A 12,031-nucleotide genomic window follows, 5' to 3' on the forward strand; every position below is an offset into this window, starting at 1 on the left:
AAAAAAAAAAAAAAAAAAAAGAACAAATTAGAGAAGAGAGAGAGACTATGGACACAGACTGTCGCTATGACCTAGACCAGCTATAACAGCAGCCTAAGGAGACTGAAAGAAATAATAATCTTCCAAGCAGCCTAAGCAAAAAGACTCTTGCCATGGTAGCACATGCCTATAAGCCCAGCACTCAGGAGGCGGAGGCAGGAAGGTGGTGCCACCTTGACCTACATAGCAAGTTCCAGGCCAGCATAAACCACACATCACAAAATTTTTTAAAAACATGAAACTCAATGAAATAATATAATCAATATGACTAAGTTTGAGGGTAAGAAAAGAGAAGGAAGTAAAAGTTAACTACTGAAATACTTGCTCGCACACATGTGAAAGATGGTATATAATTCACAAAATGAAGAAAAAAAGCAGTTACGGGAAGGAATTAATGAGACAGAGAATTTTGAGGACCTGTGGAAAAGAGTATCTTTGAAAGAAATCAAGAGAATTTAGGAGTTGTTCAGTATAAAGATAGTAAGTGGAGCCAAGAAATTAAATAAAATTTACAGGGAGAGTGTACAAAATGAGAAGAGAAAGGGTTCTAAGCCCGAATCTTGAGGAAAGCCATTATTTGAAAGACAGAGAGAAGATCCAGAGCAAAGGAAGTGGGCGTGTAACAAGAAATGAATGGGGGTGGGGGTGGGGATTTAGCTCAATGGTTCCACCACCTGCCTTGCCAAGTACAAGGAGTGAAGTTTGATTCCCAGTACAAAAAAAAAAAAAAAAAAAAAAAAAAGAAAGAAAGGGAAGGACTTAATATCCAGTGTAAGAATCAAGAATTAGGGCTGGGGATTTAGCTCAGTGGTTCAGCCACCTGCCTTGCAAGAGCAAGGTCCTAAATTCAATCGCTGGTACCAAAAAACCAAAAAAAAAAAAAAAAAGAAAAAGAAATAAATCAAGAATATTAAGAACATATTTTAGAAAGATAATTCTGACCACATCACCCTCTCTTTCTTCATCAATCTTATTTTCTTCCTGACACTAAGTATCTGAAATTCATTCATTTATTCACCTTTCTCTCATTACAATGTTAACTGACACCAGAGACCCTGTGCATCATATTCATTACTGTTTCCATAGGATTTAGCAATAGTGCCTGATATGTAGTAGCTACTTACTGTACTGAAAAGATCAAGGCAAAAATACAAAAGAACTGTAAGAGGAATTGAAAGAGATTTGAAAGTCATATTGGAGGCAAAGTTATCAGAACATGCTGACTGATTAAATATACGAGATAAGGAAAAGTTTTCAGATTACTACCAACAAAATTTAATTTGTTAGGGCCAGGGATTTAGCTCAGTGGTTCTGCTGCCTACTTCACAAGCGCAAGGTCTGGAGTTCGAGCCCCAGTACCAAAAACAACAACAACAAAAACAACAACAACAAACCCCCCAAAACTGTGTTAAATGATAAGGAGCAACAGGTATATCAATCATAGTTTTGCATTCCAACGTCACTTAGCTTTTGCACTTAATGCTCCCACTTCCAAGAAGCTTCACAAATATGAAGACAAAATAATTTGAATATTTCCAATAGGAAAAGCTATGAATATACGAATACATTTTAGTACATATTCTGCATGGCATCTGATGGACAAAATATCTAGTATACATGGAGACTCCTCTTAACAAGGCAGATCTGTGTTAATTAAAACACTTAAAACATTTCCTACCAAATGCATCCAAAGTGAGTGGCTTGTGAAGTAGTTAAACACATAGAGACTTCAGGAGGAAGTAGAAGAGGTTTCAAATTTCATCTGTGCCCCATAACCACATAATCTTTCTAAATAAGCACCCCAGTTTCCTTATCTTCACCTCACAACAGAAAATATTACATAAATATTAATCTTTGCTGGTAAAGAAATGTTTTCACAAAAAACACCTACTAGCCAAAATAGGTCATATACAGTCAATATGAGGAATACTACTTAAATCTTATTAAGTTCAATGGTGTGCCAATGCTAATCCAACTGCTTAACTTGATTCTCATCTCACGTCTTTCCTGCATAAATTCTCCACTCCAAAAAAGCTCATTTATCTTGTCACATGAATACGTCCTACATATTCATTAAACTTGATTTATAAAGTTTCTCTTATCCTCCTTCCTTTTCTATAATCCTACTCAGTCTTCAAGACTCTCCCAAAATGCTTGTATTTCTCTTAAGCTTCTCAACTGACCATACAAGTCCACCATAATTTCTCCTCCAAGAATTCCTATAACATTTTTCCACATCCCTCAGTTAACATTAATAAAGTATAGGGGAGCTTTATAACTCTTCCTAATTGGTTAATCATTAATCATGGGCTCTTGGCAACAGTGTGTGCATATTTGAAACTATTACATGTATCCTCATCTGATATCTTAATGACTGGTCAAGAAGGGACAAAATATTTAATTAAACATTTAATGAAATAGGTCTTATGTTCTTCCTTCCCATTGTGCTTTCTGATTTGATCATGAAAGAAGCAACAGTCACCAAAATATGTGTTCACCTTGCCTGTAGGCAGACCTTAGCCTTTTCTTCCCATCGTTCAGAGACCGTAAGAAGCTCCTGTAACTCAGCCATTGCTTTCTCCACGGCATGGTGGGGTGCCAACCCTACCCCAGAGTCAATCAGCTTTTTCATGATATCCAAAGTGACTTGTTGTGGATCTGAGAGGGTCAATCTTACTTCATCCAACCACCGAGCCTGCTGTAGCTCTTGCTTCAGTCGAGGTAATTCAGGTAGCTCCACATATAGACTAGAGCCCATGTCTATCAACATCTGGAGTTTGGAAGAATCTGGGGTTTCATCCATCATTGCCTCCTGAGCTTGTTCGTGGAACTCTTCCACATCATCAAGCAGATTCTGAAAAGGACAAAATAAAAAGCAAATGCTTGGGGTGTGCCTCAGTGGCACAGTACTGCCTAGCATGTACAAGGCCCTAGGTTTAATCCCAAGCAGCATATACACACACACACACACACACACACACACACGGCAAATTTAAAGGAAACAAAATGAGTATGGAAAAGATGTAGCAAACTATCAATTCTAGAGCATCTTACACTAATTTTAGATATAGTATACTTTTAAAATACAATCGATTCACTCAATAAGTATTTAATGTTTGCTAAGTTAGATGCAGGCACTGTTCCAGGCACATGGGTTTTTTTGTTGTTGTTTTTTGTTTGCTTTTTTTGAGACAGGGTTTCACTATGTAGTTCAGGCTGACCCTGAACTCATAACAATCCTCCTGCCTCAGCCTTCCAAATGCTAGGATTACAGATGTGCACCACCATGCCTGGTGGCACACAGTATTGAATAAAACAAAGTCCTATCTTCAGGGAACCTATGATGTGTGACTGAGAAACACAATAAATGTTTTAATTTATTACAATAAAAAATACCTTGCCATTAATTCTCCTCAATATACTCTCCCTCACTTCAAACACACTTATACCATCATTCTTATCACTTTCTGAAGCAGTTCTGGAAGTATTCTTTCGTGAATGTATTTAGTTGTACTGCTGGGGCTGCCTCAATGTCCTGAATGCAAAACATTTACCTTGTATGGACATTTTGACTCTGGGGAAGAGACAGAAGTTATATGATTACAGATCTGATGAATAACATAGAATAGAACACACTATAATGATTTTGGGAGCTTGCCTTTCTGTTGGATGACAACTGACAGCAGCATTCACCTGTTTTTGATCACATCACATAAAGACAAGAAAGACGACCTCCAGAACTGCTTTAGAAAACAGCAAAAATAATGTATAAGTGTGTTCACAGAAAGAGGGAGTACTCCGAGGTGGACAATTGCAATGTGTCTTTTACTGTAATAAAATTTAAATATTTACCATATATTTTGTTCACTCCTTATTCGTTGTAATATAGTAGCCAGATAGTGAATATATTAATAAAATGGCTCAGTTTAGTGTTAGATGCTCTGAAAACAACACAGGGCCACAGAGAATGATCAGAAGGGACTGACAGCATGTAATTTAGCAATGGTAGTCACAGACTACAGCAAACCAAAACTAAAATCAAAGGAGAAATTGTATGAAGAAAGAATACAATTATACAACATATTTTTCTGATGGAAAAATAGTTCAAGCAGTACAAATACTAACTACAAAAGCTTTAAAAAGGAATGGGCTTGAGGCGTTACACATTCATAAGGAAAAGTCAGGCATGGTGATGCACTCCTGTATCCCACCCAGCATTTGAGAGGCTGAGGCAGGAGGATTGCTGCAAGTTTGAGGACAGCCTTAAACTACACAGTGAGACCCTGTCTCAAAAAACAAAAAAACAAAAACAAAAAAAAACCCAACAAGTGAATGAAAAGAGAAACGTAATAAATAAATAAGCAGAAGTTAGACTATATAATGTCTTATAAATTATAACAAGTTTTGATTTCATTCTAATGGCTTTGGAAAACCACTGCAGGATTTTAATCATAAGGGAATGAAGGATATAGCTCAGTGTGAAGGCCTTGGGCACAATCTCTAGTTCTAAAAAAAAAAAAAAAGTAGAATATAAAGAAGTTCAGAGACCACTGCAATAATCCAAAGCACACATTCTAATGGAACACAACAAATTTTAAACAATGAAGATGAAGATAAACAGTTCACTTTGGGGTATATTTTGGCAGTAATAGCAGCATTTGTTGAACAAAGGGCCAAAGGGAAATAAAGGAATCAAGGACTTTGACTCATTTGATTCATTAAAAGGCTTTTCAAATACCTCTCAAACTGGGCTGGTGGTGCTCATCTGTAATCCCAGCACTCTGGGAGACTGAAAAGGAGGATCATAAGTTCAAGCCTACCTGGGGCAACTCAGTGACTTAGTGAGACCCTGTCTCAAAATGAAAAATAAGAAGCAATGGGGCATACAGCTCAGTGCAAAGGTCCTGGGTTCAATTCCCAGTACTGCCAAAGCATAAAAATAAAAAATAATTCTTTCTGTCTGTTAAAAGAAATGTAGAGTATACGTCTAGATATACAAGGTGCTATGGGGTAGAGGCCAAAAAGAACTAAGAAAAGGAAAATATGGTGTCACCGATGGTTAGTCAAGAAAGTCATTCAAGAGAGTATTCTACCACCAAAATGTTCTTATAAAATGCAGTAAGACAAGATCACAACAGATACTAGATTTTGCAAGTGGGTAACTTTGATAAAAAATTATTTTAGACACCCTAGCCATCCTCAGAACACAAAAACTATCAAAAGATTACTAACCATGTAGACCAACATTCTTGATATATATTTTAGAGATTTCACTTACTCATTTAATGATCAAGGTCCTGATAAGTTCAGAGATCTGCCTGAGCAACTTAGTGAGACCATGTTTCAAAATAAAAAAGGGCTGAGGACATAGTTCAGTATGAAGGCTCAGAGATCAACCCCTAATAGCATTAAAAAAAAAAAAAAAAAAACTCATATATTAGTTACTATTACACTCAAGATTCTTTTAACTAACTTAATGCATTTCAGCTATATGTATATTAAATGAAGGCTCTAACCTAACAAAGAAAAGATAATTCCTAATAGCCTTCATTCCAAAACTGTAAAAGGAATGAAGGCTAAGAACAAAACTAAGACACTACCTACTAAAGAACCTTAAATAATAGCATATATGTGAGAAAATAAACAAGCAGAAGAGAAAAACTACTCTAGATATCCCATCCTACTATCCGAAACAGTAGCCCACACTACAAAGGCTATTACTCAAGAGAAGAATGTAATACTCCACCTTTACTTGTCGAGCTTGGCTGATAACACATGGAAGACTAAAAAGTTGTTGGACAAAGGCCTTCAATTCTTCTACTGTCAGCTTGGTCCGAGTTCTCCCACTATCTGGACTCTGCCTAATGTGAAATAATAGTGAAACATAGTAAGAAAAAGTCCAGTCGTTCTAATATAAAATAGGGTTCCTACGTATTCTCTTCAGAATTTAAACCTGAGCAATTTAGAATCCTAATGTTTGAGGGATTCCACTGCAGTGATAATCACTTCAAAAAATTAAAGTTCCTAAGTTAATAACTCAAAGATTCAACTCTTTAAGTCACAGATCCTCCAATCTATAAGTGCTAAAATATTTCAAACATTAAATAAATTCCCCAGAGTGAAAAATTAAGTTCATTAAACTAAATCATGTTTTTTTTTTTTTTTATTCTTTTCGAGTTTTCTTGAGACACTCACTCTGTAGCTTAGGCTGGCCTTAAACTCCTGATCTTCTTGCCTCAGTGTCCCAAGTACTGGGACTATAGACTTGTGCCACTACACCCCAAACTTAAATCCTGTTAAAAAGCATACAATTTGGAACACAGGCCTTTAGTTTGCCTTCGATTAATGAGCCCTCTGAAACTTTTCCGAAACTGTGCCTATATATTATGCATTTTTCTGAAAGGTTCTTAAACTTTAACTAGATTCTCCAAGGAACTCAGTGATCCAACTATAAGTTAAGAACTACTAGACAATGTTTCTAAGAAAGGTTCTCTGATAAATAGTACATTATAAAAATTCACAAAGTAATTTAAATCCCAACCTGAACAGCCATAGAAGAAAAGCCATTCAGATACGAGGAATGTGTTAGAATGACTGAAATAATGCCACAGGAAAGTTAATAAACACAAATTACATTAGATCAAGGGCACACCATTCAACACTCCTTAAACAGCCTCCTCTGCATCCATCAAAGTTATTCTTTGCTGCCACCTCCCCTGAGCCTATAGTATCACTTATTTATTTGAAATATTTATTGTGTACTACCATGTGCCAGGAATTGTTCTAAGTAGAACAAATATAGCAATGAAAATCAGGACAAAAATCCCTGACATTCTAATTTAGTGTACGTTGTCATGGAGGTGAGGAAGAAGGTAGATAACAATAAAAAAGTAAATGAGGATAGCAGAAGCTGACAGAGATAGAAGAAAAACAAAGCAGGAAGGATAAGATGGTTACAGTTTTATAAAAAGTTGTCTAAAAAGCTTCTTCAAGAAAGTGACACTGAAAAGATTTGAAAAAGGGAACAAGTCACCTGGACAGAGTGTGAAGAGAAATCCAAGCAAAAAGAAGGGCAAGTGTGAATGCCCTGGGGAGGAAGGCTGAACAGTTATATTATGAAGAACAGTAAGGAAAAGGGCATTGCAGAGCAGAACAAGAAAGGAGAGTTCTTTGAGAAAGAAAAATGTAAAATTAGAAATATGACGTCCCTTAAAAAGTGAATCATAAAAACAAACAAACAAACAAAAAATCTTGGAGCCAGGCGTGGTGGCGCATGCCTGTCATCCCAGCACTTGGGAGGCTAAGGCAGGAGGATCACTGTGAGTTCAAGATCAGCCGGGGCTACATAGTCTGTTCCAGGTCAATCTCAACTACATAGTGAGACCCTGTCTCAAAAAACCAAAAAAAAAAAAAAAAAAATGTGAATCTTGCCGGGCATGGTGGCACACACCTGTAATCCCAGCACTTGGGAGGCTGAGGCAGGAGGATCACTGTGAATTCTAGAACAGCCTGGGCTACATAGTGAGTTCCAGGTCAGTCTCCACTACATAGTAAAACCCTGTCTCAAAACACCAAAAAAAAAAGTGAAGCAATTCTAATAAAAGGTAGATTATAAAGCAAACCTCTTCAACACAAAATACTTTATTCAGATTCTGTTATTAAATATTCTGATCTGTTCTATTAAGAAAGTTGAATTTGGTATCTAACTAATGAAAAAAAAGAACCCTGGTTAACTACTATCAACTAAGGTGGACAGTCTGAACTATGGTTTAAATTAACCATGCTCTTTTCTCTTCCACAAATGCTGTATTTCCCTGTAGGATTCATTCCTACTATTCATTCTGTGAGGAAAGGATACTACTGTTTTCCAGTTGTCTACAGGCATCTGCTTTACTCATATGTGTAAGTCTCAGGACTAATGAAACATTTCAAAAATCTTATTTGAAAAGTCATAAAACATTTCTAAGAGAGGGAGAAAATGCCAGCTCATGAACTGTACATCCTGTTAATTACTTTAGATATAGACAAATGTAAATAAACTTAGTGGGGGGTTTTGTTGTTTTGGTTTGTGATAATGGGAACTGAACTGAGGGTTATATCCTCAGAAAGTTTTTGAGATAGGGTCTTATTAAACTTCCTAGCCGGGCTACAAATTACAATCCTCCTAGCTCAGCCTCTTGGAATTCTGGGATTACAGGCCTGTGACATTATGACCAGAACTTAGTGACTTTTAAAAATTATTTTCCTGCGTGAAATGGATGTATTTTAAGACAATAATGTTAAGTGAAATAAATCAGACACACAAGCTCAAATATCACATAGTTTCTCTTATACGAGAAATCCAAAATATAAAGAGCAAATAAAAGATAAGTAATTGGAGCTGGGCATGGTGGTGCATGCCTGTAATCCTAGCACCTGGGAGGCCAAACAAGAGAGTTGCTGTGAATTCAAAGCCAGCGTGAACCATACTTTTTTGAGACCCTGTCTCCAAAAAAGGGGGTAGGTAATTGGAAACAGAGAGATAGATCTTTTGCAAGAGACAGAGGGAAGGGAGAAGGAGGGGTTGTAGATAGGAAAATAAAAAGAATTAAGAACTGTATATATTGTAGCAACTTCTTATGATGAATGTAATCATTATGTACTATAAACATGTACTAATAAAATTTGTTTTTTACTAATAAAATTTTTTTAATTAAAAAATAAAAATTGTTTTCCCACTTAGAGCTAGGTCTTTGTCCCACAGACACCATACAAACTTCAGTGTGGTTTCTATCATTGAACATAGCAGATCTGTTTGCTATCTTCCTGATGCAGTTTTTATAACTAACTGGAACTACTACAGTTTAATGAGCTTCTCATAATTCCTGAACCACTACCCCAGAAAATAAAGAAAACTGATAATAGCAGGAGATAAGACTAGAGCATTATTAGGGAAGGCAGAAACATGGCCAAAGAAATCAAAGATAATGTACAGTCTCATTGGCTAGTTACACCTCTGCCTTTTATTCTGAGCAAAAAGAAAAAAAAAAGAATTACACTCTAAATAGATTTACCTGTGTTTCTGCTTTTTGCTCAGAAGCAGCTGGGCCACAGATGCACAAGTCTCAGCTTCTTTTACAGCATCCTTGAGCTTTCGAAAAAGATCATTTTCTGGATATTTCCTATCCTCAGCATCTTCCAGCATTACTCGCAATTCAATCAAATCTGTAGAAATAAATAAAAAGCCATGTATTATGACTACGAACATTAGGACAAAAAGCCATTCTAAAATCTTCACCAACCTCACCAATCTATTAGTACAAACATATTGCTGCTGTAAAATCTCCCCATTGCAAAGTTTCTGATCAGCTGCCGATTCCTACTACCAATACTTGATTTCTCTCAGATAAGGCCATTTCTCTTTCAAAAACCTTCAGTGCAAGTCCAGTGACAACAGTGACTCCCTAAAAAAAATACATCTACCGCAAGTTATCTGTCTCTTTTGATGTCAGATTTTTCAATAAAAAGATTCTCAAAGACAAAATTAAACCTTTGTTCAACCAACCTGTTATGAGCCTCATGTGCTCCTAAGTAAGGCTTTTTGGGAGGTGACTGGATCATGGGGGTGTGATATTGATGCACTTATAATTAAATGTGATATTGGGAGGTGAAGCCTAGTCAAAAGATGTGGGTTACTGGGGGCATGGCGTGGAAAGGATTAACTTCTCTCTCCTGCCTTCTCTAATTCCTAACTGCCATGCATCCTCTGCCATGCAACCCTCACTTGGAGCCAGGTGACTATGGACTGAAACCTCCACAAACTATGAGCCAAAATAAACCTTTCCTCCTTAGAGCTACGGGCGTCAAGAACTATATCTCAGTGACAAAAACAATAACTAATGCACAAACCATTTGTTAGTCTCAAATCTCATATGAGACCTATGAATTTTTCTTAATTGAGGGGAAAAAACAAAATTAATAAACTTTTTCTCACAGTAAGAAAGACTGGACCAAGGGGTGCATGCATGCTAGGCGAGTGCCCTAACCCTGAGATACATTCCTTTCCCCCTTTTTGGTGGGGGAGGTCTTGCTAAGTTGTGCAGGCTGACCTTAGCTTGTAATCTTCCCGCCTCAGTGTCTCAAGTAGCTAGGATTATAGGTATGTACCATTATGCCCAACTAGGATCCTTTTAAAATGACAATAATTTCAGTATATGCATACAAAAGAGGAAAACTTAACCTTTCTTGTGGTTGAAGTTAGCAGATAATGCTTCTGTAACACGACTGACCCAAGTGTCATAGGATTGTGCCCTGACTTTTACACCATAAAGAAGAGAAGGGAGATCTTCTAATGGGTAGCGATATCTACAAAAAACACAGAAATAAAAAACTTTAAATTCCAACAACTTAAAAAAATTGAGTTTTAAGTATAGTCAGTTTAAGAACAGGTACAGTGGTAAAGGGAATGGGATCTTGGTTTACATTAAGAGAAAATCAAAGAAGCTCACAGCTTTAATTTTGAGAAAGACAAAAAACATCTGGTATTAATGGATAAAGATTAACTATAGCTGCCATGCTAAGGGCCAATTTTAAAGGACTGATCCTCAAGCAGGAAAGCTAAAAAAAAAATCATTCCAGTTCAGGGAAAAGGAAGGTGTAACTACATCGTTAACATATCTTTTTAAAAGGTAATGAAAGTTTTACAGGATACCTAAGACATTTCTTCTGCATGGGGCAGGGGCAGAGATCAGTTGGATGGTAGAGACATACAAGCCGCTCAGGATTACAGGAGCATGTGAGAGCAGAGAGAAAACAAGTGGTTCTACATGCTGAACACTGTCGCTCATCATCTGGAACAAGTTCAAACACTTCTTCTTCTGACATCAGGACACCCTGAAATACAATTTACACCACCAGATCAAGTCTTTCTTTTCTCTAAAATATCAAAGACCCTAAACTGTATTTTTCTACAAGTGTATGTCTGATTTAAGGCATAAATATGAAAGCCACAATGACAAGACATGAAAATACTTTCTGAAAATGATCATGACTAATCTTTAAAACTAAACTTTGGTGTCTAAGGATACACATTTGAGAGAAAAAAATTATAAAGAAATGCAAGAAAGTAAGTACTACAAAGTCAGGATACATTTTTGAGAGGAGTAATTTTAATGAGGCGATTCTTTGGGGACAGCTGACAAATTTAAACTTCTTGACCTGAGTGGTAATGACAAGAAGGTTGACCATGGAATTTATGAAGCAGTCTGTTGTATGTTTTATGTGGTTTTGCCTTCTCTTTAAAACAATAAAACAAAATTTTAAAAAACTAATGCCCCGGGATACTATATACCCTTGAATGAGACAAATTAGTAATATATCAAGCACATACAAAGGCAAGTATACCTAACCAAGTTACCTAATGTGGAAATCAAAATACTTTAGCAAAATGTCAATGAAATAAAATTATTTAATCAAACTTAGATGCCAGTTTAGTTTAGGAAAGAAAGTACATGAAACACATTTAAAAAGACTTTCATTCACTGTAAAAAAGTTCTCTTTATAGCTTCTGTTTATTTGAGCAAGGAAAATATAAACCCAATTCTTCTAATAAAAGCAAGCTTTTTTCACTTATATAAGGAAGAAGCCTGATCATTTATTCACCAAGAGACCCAATCCAATTCATTCATCATACTCTTTTTGATCAATTTAATCTACATGTTTGCTGCAGAGGGGTGAGGGCTGTGAAGGGAGAGCAGGGAAATGAGGAAAAAATAAGAGCGAAGAGCCAAGATACATCATGTAAAGGTACAAGATCCCAATGATGAATGTATACTATTTAACTTAAATGTACCAATAAACTCAATGGAAAAAATAATAATCTAAGAACCGGGGATTTAGCTCAGTGGTTCGGTGGCCTGCCTTGCAAGCGCAAGGACCCAAGTTCAATCCCTGGTACCAAAAAAAAAAAAAAAAAAAACAAAAAAAAAATCAAACTGTTTTCTGTTGTACTGCA

General features: G+C 36.4%; 1 protein-coding gene across 4 annotated transcripts in view; it reads right to left on the minus strand.

Moving 5' to 3' along the window:
* Positions 1 to 12,031, minus strand: part of Kdm5a (lysine demethylase 5A) — a 123,694-nt gene that overhangs the window by 66,624 nt on the left and 45,039 nt on the right. For all 4 annotated transcript variants that reach the window (XM_033760742.1, XM_010630329.2, XM_010630327.3 and 1 more), the window contains exons 15-19: positions 10,730 to 10,911; positions 10,259 to 10,383; positions 9,093 to 9,243; positions 5,786 to 5,900; positions 2,538 to 2,893 (exon numbers count right to left, since the gene is read on the minus strand). In XM_033760742.1, the coding sequence (XP_033616633.1) occupies positions 2,538 to 2,893; positions 5,786 to 5,900; positions 9,093 to 9,243; positions 10,259 to 10,383; positions 10,730 to 10,911 (929 nt within the window). The remainder of the gene's footprint in view (positions 1 to 2,537; positions 2,894 to 5,785; positions 5,901 to 9,092; positions 9,244 to 10,258; positions 10,384 to 10,729; positions 10,912 to 12,031) is intronic.

Source organism: Fukomys damarensis, unplaced genomic scaffold, assembly GCF_012274545.1.
Source record: "Fukomys damarensis isolate Sample0158 unplaced genomic scaffold, DMR_v1.0_HiC HiC_scaffold_5, whole genome shotgun sequence".
In the NCBI taxonomy this organism is placed as follows: domain Eukaryota; kingdom Metazoa; phylum Chordata; class Mammalia; order Rodentia; family Bathyergidae; genus Fukomys; species Fukomys damarensis.